The sequence below is a fragment of the Serinus canaria genome, chromosome 4 (genome assembly GCF_022539315.1).
Source record: "Serinus canaria isolate serCan28SL12 chromosome 4, serCan2020, whole genome shotgun sequence".
NCBI lineage: Eukaryota > Metazoa > Chordata > Aves > Passeriformes > Fringillidae > Serinus > Serinus canaria.
Window position 1 is genome coordinate 19,167,806 of NC_066317.1, and position 19,780 is coordinate 19,187,585.

General features: G+C 36.4%; 1 protein-coding gene across 6 annotated transcripts in view; it reads left to right on the forward strand.

Moving 5' to 3' along the window:
- The window catches only part of CCSER1 (coiled-coil serine rich protein 1), a 612,090-nt gene that overhangs the window by 328,887 nt on the left and 263,423 nt on the right, over positions 1 to 19,780 (forward strand). For 4 of the 6 annotated variants that reach the window (XM_050973794.1, XM_050973791.1, XM_050973790.1 and 1 more), the window contains exons 8-9: positions 4,956 to 5,039; positions 12,235 to 12,261. In XM_050973794.1, coding sequence (XP_050829751.1) covers positions 4,956 to 5,039; positions 12,235 to 12,261 — 111 coding nt within the window. The remainder of the gene's footprint in view (positions 1 to 4,955; positions 5,040 to 12,234; positions 12,262 to 19,780) is intronic. The other 2 variants (XM_050973792.1, XM_050973796.1) reach the window with 1 other exon arrangement.

A 19,780-nucleotide genomic window follows, 5' to 3' on the forward strand; every position in this document is an offset into this window, starting at 1 on the left:
AGTGCATTTATCAAATGAGTTTTATCATATTCTAAATTTATGGTATTTCTTTAGAAACATATTCTGTTTAGTATCAGAGGAAAGGCAGTAAATTTATCTTCCAGAATACTTTGTTAGTTCTCTTTATAGCACTTTGATTGCAGTAAGCACAATATGCCTCTGTGTTCCAAATTATGAAGAGGTATAAAGTAGGTTTTCAAATTTAAAATTATTATTCTTTTTGGCACTTATGCATAACCTGCTGCAGTTGTCTTCACACACAGCACAATTTTTCATCTTGTGACCTGATCTGAGGAGAAACAGATTTGCTGCTATGTTTAGCATTTTCCCAAATGAGCAGAATTAAACTAAAATAGGAAAATACTGGCACTGAGACATAGCAATTGCTGTCATAGCTAGCAACTGGAAAAAAGTGAAAAGATGAAAATTTGAAGAATACTCTAACTGTAAATGTATGCAGTTATAACAGGAGATCGATAATGAACTTGCACCTAAATCACTGATTTTTTCAAGTATCACAGGATATAAGTGAAGAAAATGTTAGGTAGCTTTTTGCACACAGCTACTTTTAAATTTTTATGAAATACACTTGGAATTTAGTCTGAAAAACTTTTTTTGATTGTATTTAATAAAAGAAAGTAGTTTGAAGATGTACTGTTTACAGATTATGCTGTCTAGCAGTTTTCTTTAACAATGAGGTGTTAATTGACTTTTTATCAAGCATTTCCAGAGTCATGGACATCCTTACTACAATTGAGAGCAGAATTCTCATCTTTTTTTTCATAGTAAAATGATGAACAGCATTCATAAAAACAATGAGAATAATAATGGCAATGTAATATGTAGTCTATGTAATTTATTAAGCTCTGCAAAATGGCCTCAAAGCTGCAGTGGTATCCTATGAAAAAATGCCTAGAGCTTAGATTGAATTATTTGGATTGATAATTTCATAGCATTCATGTTCTTACTGGACTAGTAGCCCTGATAAAACACTGGCATAAACTCATTTTGCAGAAAGATAAGGATTCAAAGTGGCAAAGGACATTGGTTTAGTAAATAGAAAAAGTAAATCTCACCTAGCAGACTTTTAAATCTGTGGAAATTTTATTGATTTTAGTTGGCTTCTGAACTCAGCATTACTTATATGATAGTCTGTTCTTTTACACTCTGTAAGTATTGTAAGGGCTGAAAAGAGCAGGAGACCTATTTTGCAAATGTGACCATGCCCACACTATGATTTGGCTTATTTTTCTAAACACAGGAATACATGAGTCAGGTGTCTACTGGAATGTGCAGATAGCTAAGAGGCTGACTCTCACAGCCCCAGAGAATTCAAAGTGTGTTTAGAAAGCCATACTTTATGAGGGAAATGGTTTTTTTCCAGGTTAGTAAGATTTAGAATACATTGAGTGCATGCTCGCCTAAAAGCAGGCCATCATTTTCAAGTTATTTCTTCTTTAATATCTGTTGCTGTGGCAATTCATTAGAAGGCAATGCTGGGTTTTTGGGAGGTTTGGGCCTTTTTTTTTTTTTTTTTTTTCCTTTTTTTTTTTTTTTGGTACTATTAATCTCCATCAGGTTGTGTCTGCTATTTCTCATTCACCTTGAGAAGCTTTTATAAAAAAAAATTTTGGTCTTTCTACAGCAGCTTTGCCCTGTGTTATAGTTTCTCAGCAGATAATGAAGCATTTCAGACCACCTAAGGAGTAGAGATGATCCATTCCTGAATTCACACCATCAGAGATACTTTGCTGTGTACCCACAGACTAATGAAAAACACAGCATTCCACCAGTTTTTGCTGCCCTCCACACCTTTCCATAAAATTTAGTATCATTCATGCAATCCTTCACTGAAATATTTTGGTTCTTGCATGAGAAGAGGATTTTCTGAGCCTCTTCTCCTGCAATAGCTTTCAGTAGTTACTTTCTGGAGGGACTGTATTCAGTGTTATGGCAGCAGGTTTTTTTCCACAGCATTTTCTATTCTGTTAGTGCTACATTCAGACAGGTGTCTGGGACAGTGAAATTGCCCAAACCTTTTTGCAGTCAACTGCTTGACAATGTGTTTTCTTTCTTTTATTCATGCTGTTGAATCTGAAGAAAGATTGATGCCTCTGCAGATACCGTGCAGCAAAATGAGATTATAACATCCTAATTCTACTCTGCATTCAACAACAAACAGGGGTCTGCTTCTCCAAGAAAGTAGGGTTCTATCGTGTGAAGTGGTGACTTGGGAAGCACCATCCCTCCTTCCTCTTCCTTTCCTTTGCCTTGTATACCCAGCATGATGCCATATTTGATGGAATATTCCTTGGATCAGTTGGCTGCCTTGGCTGTGTCCCCTCCCAGCTGCTTTGTACCACCCCCCTCTCCTCACCTCATGGCAGTACAAGAAGCAGAAAAGACCTTGGTGCCGTGTGAGTGCTGCTTGGCAAAAACAAAATAAAATCTGTATTGTCAACACTTCTTCCAGACCAAATCCAGCCTGTAGGGCCATAAAAGCTGCTGTGAAGAAAGTTAACTCTACCTCAGCCAAAATCATCACACAGTCCAAACCTGAGTCTCAGCTATCCCAGAAATTGCAGGGTGCTCTTTTACAAGGCTGCAGTGCTCTGTGCAGGAGTTGATGATGCGGGGCACTGATTTTCCAAGCACAGTGTCCTACTGGAAAGGTTAATCAGAGTTTTGCTGAAATGAAGCAATGCAAGGGAAAAACCTCAGCCTTCATGCTTTTCTCCAAGCTCTAAGAATAGTTATGGTCTAACTTTTATGAGACAATTGTTGCATGGAATGTGGCAGTTCAGTGCCTGAGCAGGAGGAGTCCATTCCTTGCGTGCGTGAGGAAGATCCAGCTGGGTCCACTGCTGGATCCACAAAAGCTCCACTGCTTTTTGCCAGGAGAGGTGCACTGTGGGTTTTAAGTCTTAGATTCTGCCTCAGAGAGCTTCCATTCTTCAAGCTCTCACTAGTCCAAGGGAGGTCGGCTTTGCCTCTTAGACAAAACCTAGTGCCAAAGCTCACTGCAAAAATCTTTCCTGCTGTGGCTGAGGCATGATGTTACAGGCCTCATTGCTATATTTGCTTTTGCATGCCTTCCAGAAGTTATTTTTGTAATAGTCTTGTCTATGGGACCTTGATTTTTTCCTTTTTCCACTGTGAATTGTACTATTTTATTCTAAGTTAAAAAGGAGAATTTCGAAAGGTAGCAACAGTGTAAAACTGTGCTGACAAAAAGAACTTAGCACAATGTAACAAAAGTTAGAGGTACCATAGCTAATGCCATATTGTTTTTAAAACCATTTTGTTAAATAAAGACCTTGCTTTGATAAAATAATTATTGCTGATACTTAAAACCATGTTTTTTAGAAGCAGATTTTTTTTTAACAGTAATGTTAAATGTGTACTAATATCATATCCAGTGCTGTGGGCTGTATTCTGGGATGCACTAAAATTTTATTTTCAGCTAATGTGCCTAAACATCAATCTGCCAGTAGACAGTAAAATGCTTCAATAGCATATAATAAAGAAAACTTCCATGAGTTTTCCCTAGCAGAGATAGTGTGAGTTCTGGCTTTTTTATAAATTTGTATCTTTCAGAAGATCTATAGTAGTACTGAAATACTCTTGCAGTTATTTTAAAAAAGATATTTAGAATATTGATGTGTATGTATCTTGTTTCATCTTCCCATTCTGTTAGAGCAGCTGATGAGCAATAAAATTATTTTGAAAGAATATCGTTATTATCTTTTATGTCAGGAAAATGGGATCACACTCTACTTTTTTTGTCCTGTATTTCTGTGTTGATTTGGATTTATAAACACATTAGTAGTGGCAAAGTGCAGATTTATTACACTGGTTATAACCTTTCAAACCTCTGAACTCAATACAATATAAATAATTTCTGTACTCTTATACTGCTATTAGCTGATAACTAGAGGTCAGGTTTTTTTTTTTAATTTTCAGAATAAATGCTGTGAATATTATACCACCAGATTGCTGAAAGTTTTTTTGTCATGCAGCTTGTTTTTTTCTGGGGTTTTTTATTTTGTTGGTTTTTTTTTTTTTTTTTTTTTGAATAATAGCACTCCAAATTAGTAAACTTCCCATGTTTCCATGCTAGAAGGATGTAGAAATAGAGTTCTTATGTTATAGTTGCATAACCAGCTCTAGTTGGCTGGTTAGTTCACACTGTTTTTACTTTTCAGCAGTTCAGTCTCATTATTTGAATTTCACCTCTGGGATGTTTATCAGAACAATGCAGAAGTTGATATTTCTTCTTCAAATATGATGTTGAGACTTACATGAACTCATGAGATTTCCTGGGGACAGCTTGCAGCCTGCCTCCTGGGCATGGGTTTGGGTGGGTTTTAGCTGTTAGGGTCACTTTCATGTGGCTCAGATTGAGTTGCAGTAGTTATTTCACTAAGTGGCAACTATATTCTTTCTTCCCCCAGTTAATACCAGAACTGCTGCTGTTTTAGCTGGTGTGGGACAAAAGATGTGTGGATGGGGAGTGTGCTTTCCTTTTCCTGTGAATGTCTGTTGTGTTTTTTTTTCATCTCTCCAAGATCAGGAGCTCTGCAATAATGCTCTAAATTGATATTTCCCTAATGTTGTTTTGTATGATTAAAATTACAACATTTCATAGCTGTTTCTCAAATGAAAAGGAATGACCTGATAGGATCTTCAGTAAAAAGAGTTGAAAGATTCAGAAAACAGTGAAATGGACTTCTGTGCAGGGAGCTATTCAAATTTCTATGCAATGTTTTTGGATACATTAATTTCTTTATGCAGCAACTTAGGAAATGTTATTGAAAATACCACACATGACAAAGAAAAATGGAGTTTCATTATTTGAATGTAATTATCTCACACTATGTGAAAGAGCCTTTTCTTGTCATGAGCAAAGTCGAAGCGTTAAGCCTATTATAACATCTCTTTTGATGTTTTTCTAGGATGGAATAAAAGATGAATGCTCAGTGCTGAAGCTGCAGCTGAAGGAGAGAGACGAACTCATAGCCCAGCTTCGTGAGGAGCTGGTAAGCAGGAGAAGCAATGGGGGGTTTTTCTGGGTGCTTTTGGCTTCATTTCCCTGATAAGGTCACCCCAAGGCCATATAATGAAGAAATACAATTTCACACCTGCTACAGAATTACTAGCCTAAGGCTATGTTAATCATTCAGATAAACACTGATAACACTGACTGTACTTTTCTAGGGACTTGTCAGCCTCTGAAGTGGCCACTGTCTAGGTTCCCTGCTTGTAAAAGTTTCTTTGAAGACATTGTGCTGACAGTTGTCTGATCAGAGGCAGATGAGCACAGCACTGTATGCATATGCCAGAAATCTTGAAGGGCCATGCACATGCCCGGTAACTTGTCGGTATTTCTCCCATGAGCTGCTTTTTACATCTATGAAATTCTTCTGTAGAAAAGGAAATAAGGTTTTTTTCTCCATAATAGATGTCTTTGCATAAAGTAATAAATATTCTTACACTTGCTGAACATTTACTTAGCAGATGAGCTAGTAATGCTTGGCTACTACTGCTTTAAGGATTGACAAAACACATTCCAGTGACTGAAGCAAAATACATGATTCAGCAATAAAAAAAAAAAACTAAACACGTGAAAATGCATTTTATTATTTTGCTAATGCTGTGGTAACAGAATTTTAAGATTCCTTTTTTGATGGAATATGGTTAAAGCATGGATGTCTTCAGTATTTTCAAATAAAGGAGGGGGAATTTCTACCTTCTCTCTCACTGCAGGAAAATCCTGTAGGGTCACCACCTTCAGGAGGACATTGAGCATGTTCCTTCCATGAAAGCTGCAGCTGTGTGAGCACCTAAGATTTTGTTTAAGCACCCTTTCATGCTTAAAAAAAATCCCTTGGGACAAGGGATTGTTTCCTTAATTAGATCTTAATTTGCTGATCTACCTCAGGGGATTTTTGTGCAATGCTGTCTTGTGCCTCTCCTGCCTAGCTCAGAACTTGAACAGAATTAATTCAGGTCTAGCTATTATTGCATTTTTTTATACTCACTAAAAGCAGGAGCACACAACTTGAGTTTCAAGTTGCATGGGAAAAATGTAATCCTGCCCAAGAGTGAAAGATTTCTTTGCTATATTAACATCTGCAAAATAAATACGCATCATCAATATTCTTTGTTTTGTATTTGGCTACATTAAGAAATGATGTATTGTGTAATTATTATCTAAAAATTAAATGACAAAATGGGACATAGGGTGCATCAAACTTCTCCACAGTCCTGGAGCATTAATTTTTTATCAGTCTAGTTCAGAACATATGCTATTTACCTGGTAGACAATTTTTTGAATCATGTAAAATCACCCTGTATTGATGCAGGGAGCTGTTGCTCATTTGCTGTTAACTGCTGTCAAAATTCATCTGTGTATGTATCATTTGAAGAAAAAAAGACCCACAAGGAGCTGTCATAATAGACAAAAAGTACAACTTCCTAGGGCCTTGAAATAAGGATTTCTATATGATTGAAGGTATCATGGATTTAATCCATTATTGATTGACTTCAGTTTTGACACTCTAAGACTTGTAAAGGAGTGCAGGTGGGATTCTTGAGACCATGTTTAGTTGTTTTAAATTAAGCTTTGAAAAGACCCAGTAGATCTGATTTACTCCTAATTGAACTGACTAAAACCAGGTTGAGAGGTGAACATGACAGAAACTATTTTAGTCTATGAAACCTAAAAAAAAACAAGTGGGAAGACCACAGGAAAATAAGTGGTTTGTTTTTTGTGATGTGGTTGTGGGGTTTTCGGTTTTTTCTTTTGTTTAGTTGTTATTTTAGGGGTTTTTTGTGTGCTTTTGTTGTTGTTTTGAGTTGTCTAAGTACAGTCATAGGTGTGCTTTTTAAATCTCTACTGCATCTTCTGCAACATCCAGTGCCCTTTTTCTGGAGATGCCCTGTGTCCTGCCACCATGACACTTGATGAGGTTGGCTCCTGGTTGTGTGAGATGTTCTTAGAAACTTTTTTCAGTGTGCTCTTGAGGGAAAGTAAGCTTCTTTCAGAGCTGTTAAAAATGAATTAAATCTGTAATGATTGCCAGGAAATTCTGATAATGTTTTCCTAGCTTGCATAAAACTCACCAAAAATTGATGGGAAACATGCTTTAATATTCTGCAAATGCTGCATTTACTTATGTGTTTGTGAGACTGCAAACATTTGCAAAGTGAATGTTTAGAAAAGTTAAGAGCAGTCATTTGTGGCTAATGAAACTGCACCTATTTTCACATAGCTGCAATTTATTACAGACATAGCACTTACCAGAAAACTAAAGCTTTTGTTCTTGTGTCTTGGGGCAGCCCATGTTCCACTTGTCACTCTGAATACGGAAATATAAAATCTGTAAATGCAACTTGCCTGTCTTGAAAGCATGGCATCCTGATGCTAATTCAGAAATAGCACATAAAAATTTATTTGAGTGGGAGTCAGTTTTGTGCTTTTTGAGAAGTGCATTAAAATCTGCACTTCCAGCATTCAAGTTGAATGTTTGAATGTATATGGAAAACCCTTTGCTTAGTTGGTTTTACTGCAAAACTCTTCAGCTAACCCAAAGTGAACTGAAGGTAATTTTGGCTGTGTGGGAGCTTTTGCTTCTTACTTTCCTGTAGATTTCCTAGACTTTTCTTGTTGTTTTCCCCTCTGATTTTTTTTTTTCCTTTTTCTTTAAAAAGTATTTTAAATACTTTTAAAATAGCATTTCTACCTCATTTGAGTGCATTATGAATGAGCTGAGCTGAAGAAAATGTCAATGGAGTGTGAGCTGATGAAGCTTCAGAACTTGCAATTGTCCCATTGCTTTTTAACAGGGATAAGACTAAATACTAGAGAAATGAAAATAGGGGTTTGGATGCTCAGCTACAGTACCCAGGTAGAAAGGATAAAATACAAGGAGACATTACCTACCTCCTAATAAAGAAGAACATAGTCTCTTGCAGATTATTGCTTGTTTTCTTATTTAGTGATTATTAGAGAAATAAAGATAGGTAGGTAGGGAAGTGGAATATAATTCCTCAATGCTTCCATTACCTCCTGAAAAATGCTTGCTTCAGAAATGTCAGGTACCCAAACCTGCTCTAAAGATACTTGGAAATGGTGAACTTCAGCAGAAATTAGAAATTTGGGTTCAAATCAGCACTTTTCTCAAAACTGTACTCATTTGAGAAAATATTATCTGGGTAATCAAATTAAGCATGTCCATTCTACAGGGAATGTGCTCTTCTTTTCTGTTTTCTTCTTTTTTTCCCCCTTAAATAACCAGAATAGATAAACATCTTCGTTTTCTTTGGGCATAAAGATGTTTGAGACCTCAGCTCTCTCATACCCAGGTCTGCCTGCAACTGCATCTTTCGATATATTTTCCCAAATTGATCTTTTTCCTCTGCAGTGTGAGCACTTAGAATGACTTTAAGCAGAAAATATTTTCATGCTATATTGGCAAAAATAACTGACTGCTGTTTACAGTAACATTTATTCTATTGCTGTCATTGGTACAGCAACATTCACGCTGAAAAATGAGAGTTAACCCCATTATCCTTTCAACCTTGATTCCCTGTGTGACTTAAGTCCTCTGTTGTGCCACCAAAATGAAAAATGTAGTGAGGCAGTTGGAGTGGATTCTGAGTGGAACTGGAGGCAAAGTTAGGTCAGGAAATTAATCCCCCTTATAGCCCAGCTGATGGGGCTATTTTTCTGCCATGGAGGTGGCTCTTTATCAAAGTTTAGCCTTTCTACATTTATGGAATAGCGAGGTACAGTGCCACCTAAGTGGGCTTTACCTCAAGCTGTAGAAGTTACTGCTTTCAGGCTGTGCTCTGCAGTTAGCTCAACCAAACATAGCTGCCCTATTTTTATTTTTTAAACTTTTTTTCTCATCTTTTCAAATCATAAATAAGCTCTACCTCCCTGCCCAAAATGTAGGTTAAATGATTTGAGAGGGCATGGGACTTGTGCTGTGGTTTGGGGGGGAGGGGGTTGGTGGGTGATGGTTTTGGTGAGGAGCAATTTTTTTGTATTTGTTTGTGTAGTTGCTGTATCCTAAATACAGTGTATTCTTGGAGGGCAAGAGTGAAGGCAAGCTTAGCTGTTTTCTGTAGCTTGATTTCAATAATGGGCAATTAGCCAATTGCTCAGTTTGTGAAGTATGGTGAGGATGAGTGCTTGTTACTCAGCTTTGAAGTGTAGCAGAAAACCTTAGATGCATTTGAGTCCTGCTGATGAACTGTTTATGAAAGACACTTAACCTAAGTGAAAAAATCACTTCAAAATGTAGTTATGCCAGTACAGATCCCTTGAATTTTACAGTCTTAACATTAACAATTGTTTTGACAGGCAAAAATGAGATTCAGATAAAAATGTCTTGAATGCATGGGGAAAATAATTTTTTGAATTGTTGTGAAAAAGAGACCTTTTCATTAGTCCAGGTTACTGTCTACATTTAAAAACAGTGGTCCTTGAAATTTTAAAGAATTTAGATAGCTCCCAATTGAAAAGGATAGTAGTCCTTATTTTTGGAAAAAGAAATCTAGATTACTCTTTACACTGATTACCCATTTGCTTTACATTCTGTTGGCTTGTAGTATCATTTCATGTTGGCTGTTTTTATGAGAGGGTATTACAGACCCATGGATAATTTACATAAGAACCAGCATTTGTAAGTAGTTTCAAATCCTCTTTCTTCACCATATTTAGGAAAAAATTAGGAGTAGAAAAGAAATAGATTAGGTGTACTTAAACATTATTAAAGTGTCAGACATCTTCCCCCTTTTGTGCAGGAGAATTAATTGCACATATTCCAGAAGAGGCTTATCTGAGCAGTAATTGCTCTCTGAATCAGTTCCACAAGACAGACATGGAGTGTGAAAATGGCAATATCCTATCACCCACAATGGGGATTAGGCTCCAACTCCTTGTCTACACCAGTCCCTTGATGAAAAGCTGCCAGTCAGATAGGATCTTTAATATTCCATGGCACTTGCAGAGGTGATTCTGCATATGAGTTTTAAGTTACTACTTGAAAATATTGTCATATCATGGTGTTTGGCATAGATAAAAAAATATGTCATGAGCACAGAGTGTATCCTGGTCTCACTGAGGCTCTGCTCTGGAGTATTTCATAAAAATAACACTTTAAAATGAACAGACCTGAAATACTGAATTTGTCAAAAGCCTCTCTTGAGACACAGGGCTCAGGCTTGCCCTCCTTCAATAATAATGCACTGTGTGTGCTTATCTTTGGCAGGAGTGTCACTTGTAGACAGCTGCCTTCATGAGATGTGCAGTGTCTTACTGATGGGCCTTCTAGTATAAGCAGGCAATTCTGATCTGGCCCTAGGCCAAAATCTAGGAAAACTTTACTTTTTTGATCTATCTGAAGGACAAAATGTATGTCTCAATGTCACCTTTCCTTTTTTTAACTTAATTTTTTAAACTGATTTTTACTCAAGTGAAAATCTAAAGGTAGCTGACAACAGGTGAATTTTAGGACAAATGGAAATGACATCTTGGGGATGTACAGGGAAGGAATACTGTGTGTTGCAGTTCAGCTTTGTAGGTGTTTTCCTTTGTAGGATGAAAGCTGGCTAAAAAGTACTGAAATTCACTGTTGCTTGATTGTAAGTTTGGTATATTAGATAAATTCTCAAAGAAGGACTCAAGTTTGAGCTGGCATGACAATGACTACTGTCAGTATCATCTAATGAAATACTATTGCCTCTGTGTGATTCTAAGGGAAAAGAGAAAAGTAATGTTGCTTAAAAACAAATACAGGTGTGCTGGGAAGCTTTTTTTGCTTCTGAAGATCAGCAGTTTAATTTCTATGATTTAACACATTTAGTATGTTGCTAAAGGCATGTGTGTGACACATTTTTATTGTAATCATCTGATATGGATGACTTTCAGATTGATAAATGCATTATCCTCAGCTCTGCACTGCAGTGCGTAATGAATCAACTGTTGTTTTTCCAACAATTAATTTTCTGATTGGGGAAATAATTTTGCCCCTTCATGTGGGGATGTCTCTGCAGTTTGTTAGGGATCTGATAGAAAAATATTGTTTTGTTTGGTTTCTCTTTTCTCCCCTCAGTCTTAGTTTATTGTCTTGTTTTCATTGCCATAGCTGAGAAAAATTTACAGAAAAGTCTGTACATACACACTAGTATAGTAACCATCACAAATAAAGAATCAGGTACATTTTAATAACAAAACTTAATTTTTCTTTGCATGCTAGTGAAGATCTTTAAGGAAGAGTGGTATGCAGTGTTCATCTCAGTGAATTTTTGTTTTCATTCACTCTTAGTACATTCCAGAATTTAGACATCAAATATTTTTGTCTGTAAATAACACATTGTTCACACATGAGAATTTTTAACAAAAAAAAAAAAAAAAAACTTTGAAAATACTTTGATGTTAGGACTGAGAAGCTGCTCCTAAGATGCCAAAAAGCTGAAGTGCAATTTCAGTTAGTCCTTAGTCCTTTCCTTAGTCCTTTTCTAAAAGAGTAAACTAACAAGAAATTAGTTACATGAAAGTATTTCTTACATCTCACTAATACTGCTTCTCAGAGACTGACTCTAGAGATCCTCTCCAAGTTTTGTATATTTTTGTTGTTCCATTACTCTATTTCAGTTTGGTATTTGAAGTGCACAAGATTTGAGATTCAACAAAGACTCCATTTCAAATTCTGTTTCAAAGACTGAGCACTTTCTCACTGAAGATACCTTCTGTGTTTTGGCATCATGAATATAGCATGGTTCAAAGGATTCTCAAACGCTTCCTCAGGTTCTCTGCCTTCTTTGAAACACATTCTTTAGTCATTTTAAGTTCTGTTTAGAGCTGGGGTGTGAATATGGAGTTTTAGTAGAACTTCCATAGAGAAGTTCTGATTCATTCCTAGTTTGTCTACATGAGGTTATAGCTCTGAAATTGGAAAAGTTGTCCCTTCCAGTTTTTGGAAAGCACAAATACCCTTTGCTATAGCTATTTCCCATGGTTTGGAGAAGTGAAATAAATAGAATAAAGTACTACTGACCTTCTAGATTTGAGTAGGTAATCATTATACTGCATGCCCTCTCATATCTCTGTTATTAGCCTAGGATGGGTGGGACTGATGCTGGGGCTGGAGAACTGCTGAAGTGGCCTTTTATTTCAGAGATGTTTGATAAATGCCTTTTTTTTTCTTTTCTTTCTTTTTTTAGATCAGAATAGCAATCTTACAACAAGAGGTAGGTTTTGGTCGCAGTGGCAAGCCTCTGTCTCCATGCAGGTCTTTAATGCTCCCCTTGGATTCTTTCTTGTGCTGTTCTGATTTCCTGCATCTTTCTTCATCTTTTGAAATACTGTTCTCCTTTTTCTATAGAAACCACACGCAGGCTGCACATCTTTTAATGCCCTGTGCATGTTGTATCAATTCTTTATCCAGAAACTTAATGCCCACTTCTGTTTTTTGGGTGGAGACTTGTTTCAAGCTTAGGCCTTTGTAGTGCTGCACAGCTGTAATATTTTTGGCTCTGATGAGATTTTGTCAATATCCCAGTGCAACAAGAAGGCAATGGGCTCTGTAGCCAATCTTTCAGAAATTGCATTGTTGCATTGCCTGCTGATTACCCTGTACTTAGGCTGGGTGTGTGATGAGATAGGCAGTGGGCTGTACAGATGCCCTTCACTGCCCTGCAGAGAGGAGGCACATGACTGAAGAGCTGTAACACATTCATGCCAAGTGGTAGTAAAACCTCCCATGTAGGATATCCTGGATACAAAATTGTGTTACAAGACTATGTACAAAAGCCTGAGTAGTGTCCTAGCAGAGAGCTAGCTTGCAAATTTCTACTTCTGCTTTCTAAGCTGTTTCCAAAAATTATTGCTCAAGTAATCTTGTTTCCTATTTTGTCTCCTCTGATAGTTTAATGAAAGAACATTTTATATTCCTTTGTATCTTGATTAGTGTATGGTCATTATCAAAAATCAAATGAAAAAACAATCTTACTGACTTTTAGCCACATATTACAGTTAAACTACAAGGAGAAAATAAGGTACGGGTTAATATGAAGTTAGCCTAATCTCACTCGTACATTTATTTGGTTTGTCTGTGTACTCAGTACTCAGTTCTGACTGTTTTTTCATTAGATTGGTCTGTATAGCTGGGAAAATAAAAGCAATGAACTGTTTCTTAATATTCTTTGTTGACTTCAGAATATGGAGTGAAAATATATCTTTTTTGGCTTGATTGGTGAGTCTTTTTCCAGAGCTGTTCTTCATGAATAATTCAGTACATTTGAAATGTACTTAACGTATTTTAGCGTTTTCTGGTAATAATGGAAGACATTTATCTTACACTTCCCAATTTGACTTACAGATGATATTGTTTTTCTCAAAGGGAGCTCTTGTGATTTGCCAGAAGAGTAATAGAGTTTGCAGGCTATGATATTTATCAGAATTCACCAATTATTAACATAGGGATTTATAAAACCAGACTTTCTCCGTGTGTGATATTTGTGTTTCAGCTTGCAAATGAGGGCTGCACTCAGCTGTGCTGGTTGAGAAATAGGATGCTGTGTTATTATGGCTTTAGAAAAACTAAGTGGACCTATTGTGCTGGTAGTATGGTGATGAGAAGGAATCAAGATAAACTGTGTAAACTTGCACCTGTCTGGTGGGGCTGCTTGCAGTGGAGCTCAGGTTAATAGGCTGGAAAACTAAAAAGTGGTGCAATTAAAGGATGATCTAAAGCAGCTGAACAACTTGTTCTAACTTTTTAGCTGTACTGTGTGTTTATTATACTGCTTTCAAGAGCAGGGTGTTGGGCTCTGAATGGAAGGGTGGTAGAGAGAGGAAAGGATTTTTGGATTTTCCCTGAATATATACCTTCTAAGAATGCTGCAGATGGAGGCATGATTAAAAATTGCTGGGCAAATAAATAGAAATTGCAGTGCAAAGGATCCTCATTTAGCCAATGTGATTAGAAGAAAGCTTCGACCATTTTCTGCAGTTTTTTAGAAGTCATCTTGTTGCATCTCCTTCAATTTATGGAAATGGAATTTAGTTCTTGAGGGACAAAGATATTTGCTTTCCTTTTTCCCTCCACTTCAGAACCCCTGGGGTGATGAGGCTATAGAGAAAAAGTTGATGAACCACAAGTATCTTAAGACATCTTCTCTAGTACTATTTTGTCTTTATTAGTCAAATCACAGTTAGGAATGTGTGTCTGTTTGTCTTGACTTTAACTTAAAAATTGATGGACCATTCTGCTTAGCCAGCAAAATTAAAGAAATATCTAGGCAGAGAGCTTTTTTCACATACTTTATTCTGCAGAAAACCAGATTTTTGTAATCATGTAAGCAGATTGAGGGGGAGAGAGAGAGTGAGAGAACTACTACTTAAACTGTAAGGTGACAATTAAGTGGGAAGTGCAGCTTTTCTTAACCTGTAGGGAATCAAGATGCTTCAAGATGTGTGCATGCCTGTTTGTCAGCATAGAAAGAACCCTAAAAGTGTGACAAAAACACAGCTATGACTTTGAAAATTCTTAGAATCTGTAATTAAACAGGCCTGTAGAATTCTTATCATCTTTTATCCATTTCAGCTTTTTTTTTAATAGTTTTGATAATTTTTTAAATTTATTATTCAGGGGTTAATAAAACCTTCCATACATACGTAGGCCCTAACTTCATGGGAGGCTGTTCTGATAAGGAATATGTAGAATTTGGCATGAGAAATATTAGAAACAGAAAAGGCCTAGCAGTGACCATGTTGCCAGAGAGTTATTGATACAGGCAAGTTTTTGGTTTGGTTTGGTTTTTTGGTAGAACTTAAGCAGGTGACTTAAGATGATGGGTAATTTAGGAGTGAAGGACCTTAGAGGGTGCCCTAGTCCTACATCCTGGCTCAAAGTATCCCATATTTACATAAAATCTAAGTATCCCATGAAGTATCCCATGTTTCCATAAAACCTCTAGATGGCCACTGGCATCTGGGATAGTCATCAGTGTCTCAGCAGAAGATACTCCACAGAGCTGAGAACCCAGCATTGCCTCTGTTAAACTGGATGCTTAGGAATGCCTGAGAAACTACACTTAAATGGGAACTAGGATATATCTTTAGGAAGCTAGGATATATTTTTAGTAATTAGACTTTAAAGAAAAAAAATGTGTGGGAAAACGTTTTTCTTGTCAAGGGCAGTATAAAGCTAAAATAGATGAAATGATGGAATACAAGTGGATATGGGTGATTACAGCTCAGAATTTGAGTACTGCATGGAACTGTGTATCAGATGAGCACCAGGTGCACCAACTAGATGTTGCTGTGATTTGTATCAGTAAGAACAGGATACAATTACTCCATAATTACTCTTTCTCCCTCAGATAAGGTATTGAAGGCATATAGATGCCTTTTCAGAACAGACTTTTTACTTTCTTTTTCCACAGCTTTGACCAAGATAGATAGTTTGTAAAATTTGTTGTCGTAGCTTTTATTTTTGCCATTTTATTCAGTATGCATAGATAGGCATGCAAGCAATGCTCAAAAAAAAAAAATGGTTATGTGCTGCTGTTCCAATTTTTTTGTCTCCTCCTTTTGCACAAAATGCTTTGTAGTTTAATTATTTTCTGGCTTGGTATAATATAATTAATAGAAAGGACATCCCAGGCTAATAGACTTCATCAAGACAAATAAGTTTTTTTAGAAGGGTGAGGAATCTGTTCACCTCTCCATGGAGAACTGCTCCCTAGGCAGCTGCTACTACACAAGAGCAGGGGTTTGTGTCAGGTGACTTCTGGAATGCTTTTCAGCCTTTTATGTCTACTTACACTGCTGTATGCTGAAACTGTCAACATAAAATGTTGACAGAAGTTTGCTCATTTAGTTTGCTGATCATCTCTTCACAGCTGTGTTGTGCCATACATCAAACCTATGGGACAGCATCTTTAAAGGGCTCTTACAAGCCTCACATTTACAGGCTACAGGAGTTTAGCTCTCTGAATGCCTCAGTGGTTCTTGATCAGCTTTCTTAGTAACTACATCAGGCTGCAGAATTAGAAATGTTTATTGGTGAAAAATGTTAGACAAGTGTCAAACCCTGCTACTTGACATTTCATCATGGTTTTCACTTTTCTTTTAGTAGAGCTCTAATAATCATTAGCACGCCTCTTTGTGTTTTGTGGTGCTGGAGTCCTTGTACCTGTATGGAATGATGTGAATAAATAAAACATACAATATTCCAGAGCCCAGTAATGTTGCCAGTCTCCCACTGGGGATTGGTTTAAGTAGCTCCTGAACTGTACTATAAATAGTATTATATTTTTCAGAAGGCATGGAAGTAGAATTTTATACTTATGACTAATTAATACTATTGAGAATAATCACATACAAGGAGACATCTTTCACAGCTCATCTGTTTTTATGCTAAAATAAGTGAAAGTAGCTATCCTTCCTTTATCTGTAAAACATCTGCTTTGGTTTTCATATGTAATTATTGTGAGAGATTTGCATGGACAGAGTTATGCATGGTTCTTTGCTGTTAAAATCAGAAAAACATGTTTATTAATCCCAGCTGTCATCATGTACATTGGGTTTGGTTCCCTGTTGTGTCTGCCTTGAACATGTTGGTGGCATCCCATTCATGTCTTAGGGTTACAACCAGGTAATCTCTTATTCCACTTGAGTAATAACTGAAGTGATAATTTAGAGTTTTTCTCATTCACTTGTGCCAGCCCAGAGTAGCTGTTTTCTGTTTCTTACACAAGGTTGGGAAGTGCCTTAAATTAAAGCTCTCATGTGGAGGCTTCATTTTTTGGCAACTGTCTTTGTTTGCGTTAATACCCACATATGTTGTTTAGCAGAGGCAAAAAGTCCTGGAAAAAAAAAAAACAAACTGAAACGAATAAGCAAAACAAATTCAAAGTGAGATCTTGTCTACTATAAGCATGATTAAGCTATTTCATCATGTTAAAATATAAAAAGATGGTTTTTGTGACACTTTTTTCTGCAAGACTTCAGTGTGAAATAAGAGGAAAGAAAGCTCTAATTTTTGCTCATGGTGATTTATTTGTCAATAAGGGCTAGGCCTTTAGTGAGCATGTCTAAGTGTGGCTGCCGTGCTGATTTACATCAAGTCCTGTCATTATAAGCCTAGAGGGGAAAGCTGTAAATACCCATTTTGTAAGAGGTTGATAGAATGGTTCATTTCCCTAACATGCTTTTGGTGGACAGGTATATTAATGTAACACCTCACATGTAAAGATTGTTGGCAACTTACCTTGCCATTTATTAGATCAGGTTGTACCTTTTGATTTAAAGATGATTTGTGCACTGCATTGAAAATAGAAAAGTGCAAGAAAGGCCAGTGTTAACAAAGTTGACTGCCTCCCTTCTTGATTTATGGTGTGACCTCCTTAATTAAATAACCAAAAAGAACAAGGTGTTATTTTTAACATCAGGATGGAAATGAAGAAAGGAAAGAGTTGCCAGTACCATATGCTATCCCACTTGCACATCGACACACCCACACAGCCTTATCTCAATAGAAAATTGAAAGTTAATCTTTTTCAAGTAAAATAGCAAGTTTTTCAAAGACTTCATGTGATAAAAACAAAGAAAACAAGAAAATAACTTTAAAGTTTAGTAATTATTTTTGTTTTCTGAGACTTTTCTGGTTTATAGTAGCTGAAGGACACAATCAGAACTTCAAGAGTGCAATCTCAAAATCAACCGGAATGGTTCCGTGTCAGGGAAGATTTGAAAAACATGTGTGCTAGAATGCTATAGAAAATCTCTGTTCACAAGGTCAGCTGTTGCAGGTGATTGTTACTATTCTTTTCACTTCAGCTGCTGTGAATCCTGTAATATTTTTGCCCAAAAGAGGAATCAGAAAAGCATTAAAACATGTCTTAGCTTTAATGAAGCATAGGTAAGAAATGGCTTTGAGAGGGGTTTAGGCAGTAGCATCAGCTTAAAGGAGTATTTCAGTTGTTCTGGAGAAAAAAGCAGGGTTTTACCAAAGCAGAGTTATGTTAGCCTTGACAAAGGAGTTACAGAAAGGTTACATACGATATGAATTTTGTTATTGTGAGTAGAAAACACTGCTGCTGCTGCAGACTCTCTTGGTGATGAAATAGTGGAGTTAGATACGTATTTAAGTCTACCCTGCTTGGGGGAGATTTACCATGAACAGAAGAAAGAATGTTTGTGTTCTTTGGTATCTCTTACTTTTCTTGGTCATCCAAGATACTTAATTATTATTAATACTTCATTATTCTCTTCATTACTTTGGTAAACCACAATTTCATTGTCAAAAACAAAAAAAAGGCATTTTATTTTCAGACAGAGACAAGTAGAGCATTACCAGCAGTGTAGAGTTTTATAGTTTAATAGGGCATTTTTTGTCCATATAAAGATTATAGTGTGATAAGTACCTAGAGAGATATGAAGGTATCTTTTAAGGAGAGATATGCAACATGGTGTTGCAGGGGTTTAAAACAGTACATTACCCTTTAGGCTTTAGAGGGTGGGGTTCCAAATGATCATCTAAAAACCTCCTACAGTCTATTGAACACAGGTTTTTTTGTTTGTTCCTAAAGTATGGCTGAACATACAGTGCCATGAATGCCATTTTTAAAAATACTGTTTAAAATAATGATGAACTCCATTTAAACCACCGTGGGGTCCTCTCTTCATCAGGAGTAAAAATTCAGCATTTTAAAGCTTTCTGTATGCAGTTCCATGCAGGAATTAATAATTTATTATTATTAATTAGTAATTAATTGGTTTTTTAATAATAAGGAGGATTAATAATTTTTTGCAGGTTACTTTTGAAAGTTTTTTCACTTACTGTTGTCAGGATACTGGAATTCTAACATTTTTTTCCTGCAACCTTTTATGTAGTACATAATTTTTATCAAAGATAGCGTTGGCATTGTTGTTAGTTTGATGGTTTTGGAAGAGCTTGTTTTCATTTCAAATAGTGACAGTAAGTATTGATGCTCTTCTGGGCCTCCCTTAAAAAGCCACAACAAACTGGTTTTTTGTTTGTTTGGGGTTTTTTTCTTCTTTTTTTGTGTTGGTTTGGTTTTTTTAATGGAGTTTTGTAACATGTCTGGATGTATGCACACACATGTGCCAGTAAGCATTAAAGATGTTATTGGGTATTTGAAAAAAGCACCATGAAATGATCTAAGTGTTTTGAAGTCTCCTTTTTTCTCTAGGAAGTGACTGAAATACACATAAATGCCATGTTTTTCTGCTTTTTGGTGACTGTGAGTCCTTTAAAGATACACAGATTGCAAGTGGACAAATCATTATTTCTCCCTTTCAGTGCCTAAACATTTTATAAAAATCCTGCTATTCCTATTCCTGTAGCATTCATGCCAATGTGATGTTTTCAGTGTAGATCCAAAGAGAGAATGAGTTTATGAGTGCAGGCTGATAGCAGAAAATTTTGCAGTTTATGAATGAAGCAGTACAGAATTCATTTAATTATCTCTGATTATCTCTGAATGTTTCATCATATTAAAAACCTCTGCAGTTCTGCAATTTCAGGTAAGCAGATACCAGTCACTCTGAGAAGTTAATGTCAGTTGATGTCAATTTCTTTTAGGTTTGATTAGATCAGATTTTTTCCATGTGGTTGTGGTTACAAAGAAACTAAATTTGCTGGGGAAGAGGTCTGTGCTTCATTTTTAGGTGATTATTGAGCTTTGCCCACATTGAACTCAATTTCCTGTGGATATCTCTTCTTTCCTCTCACTGGAT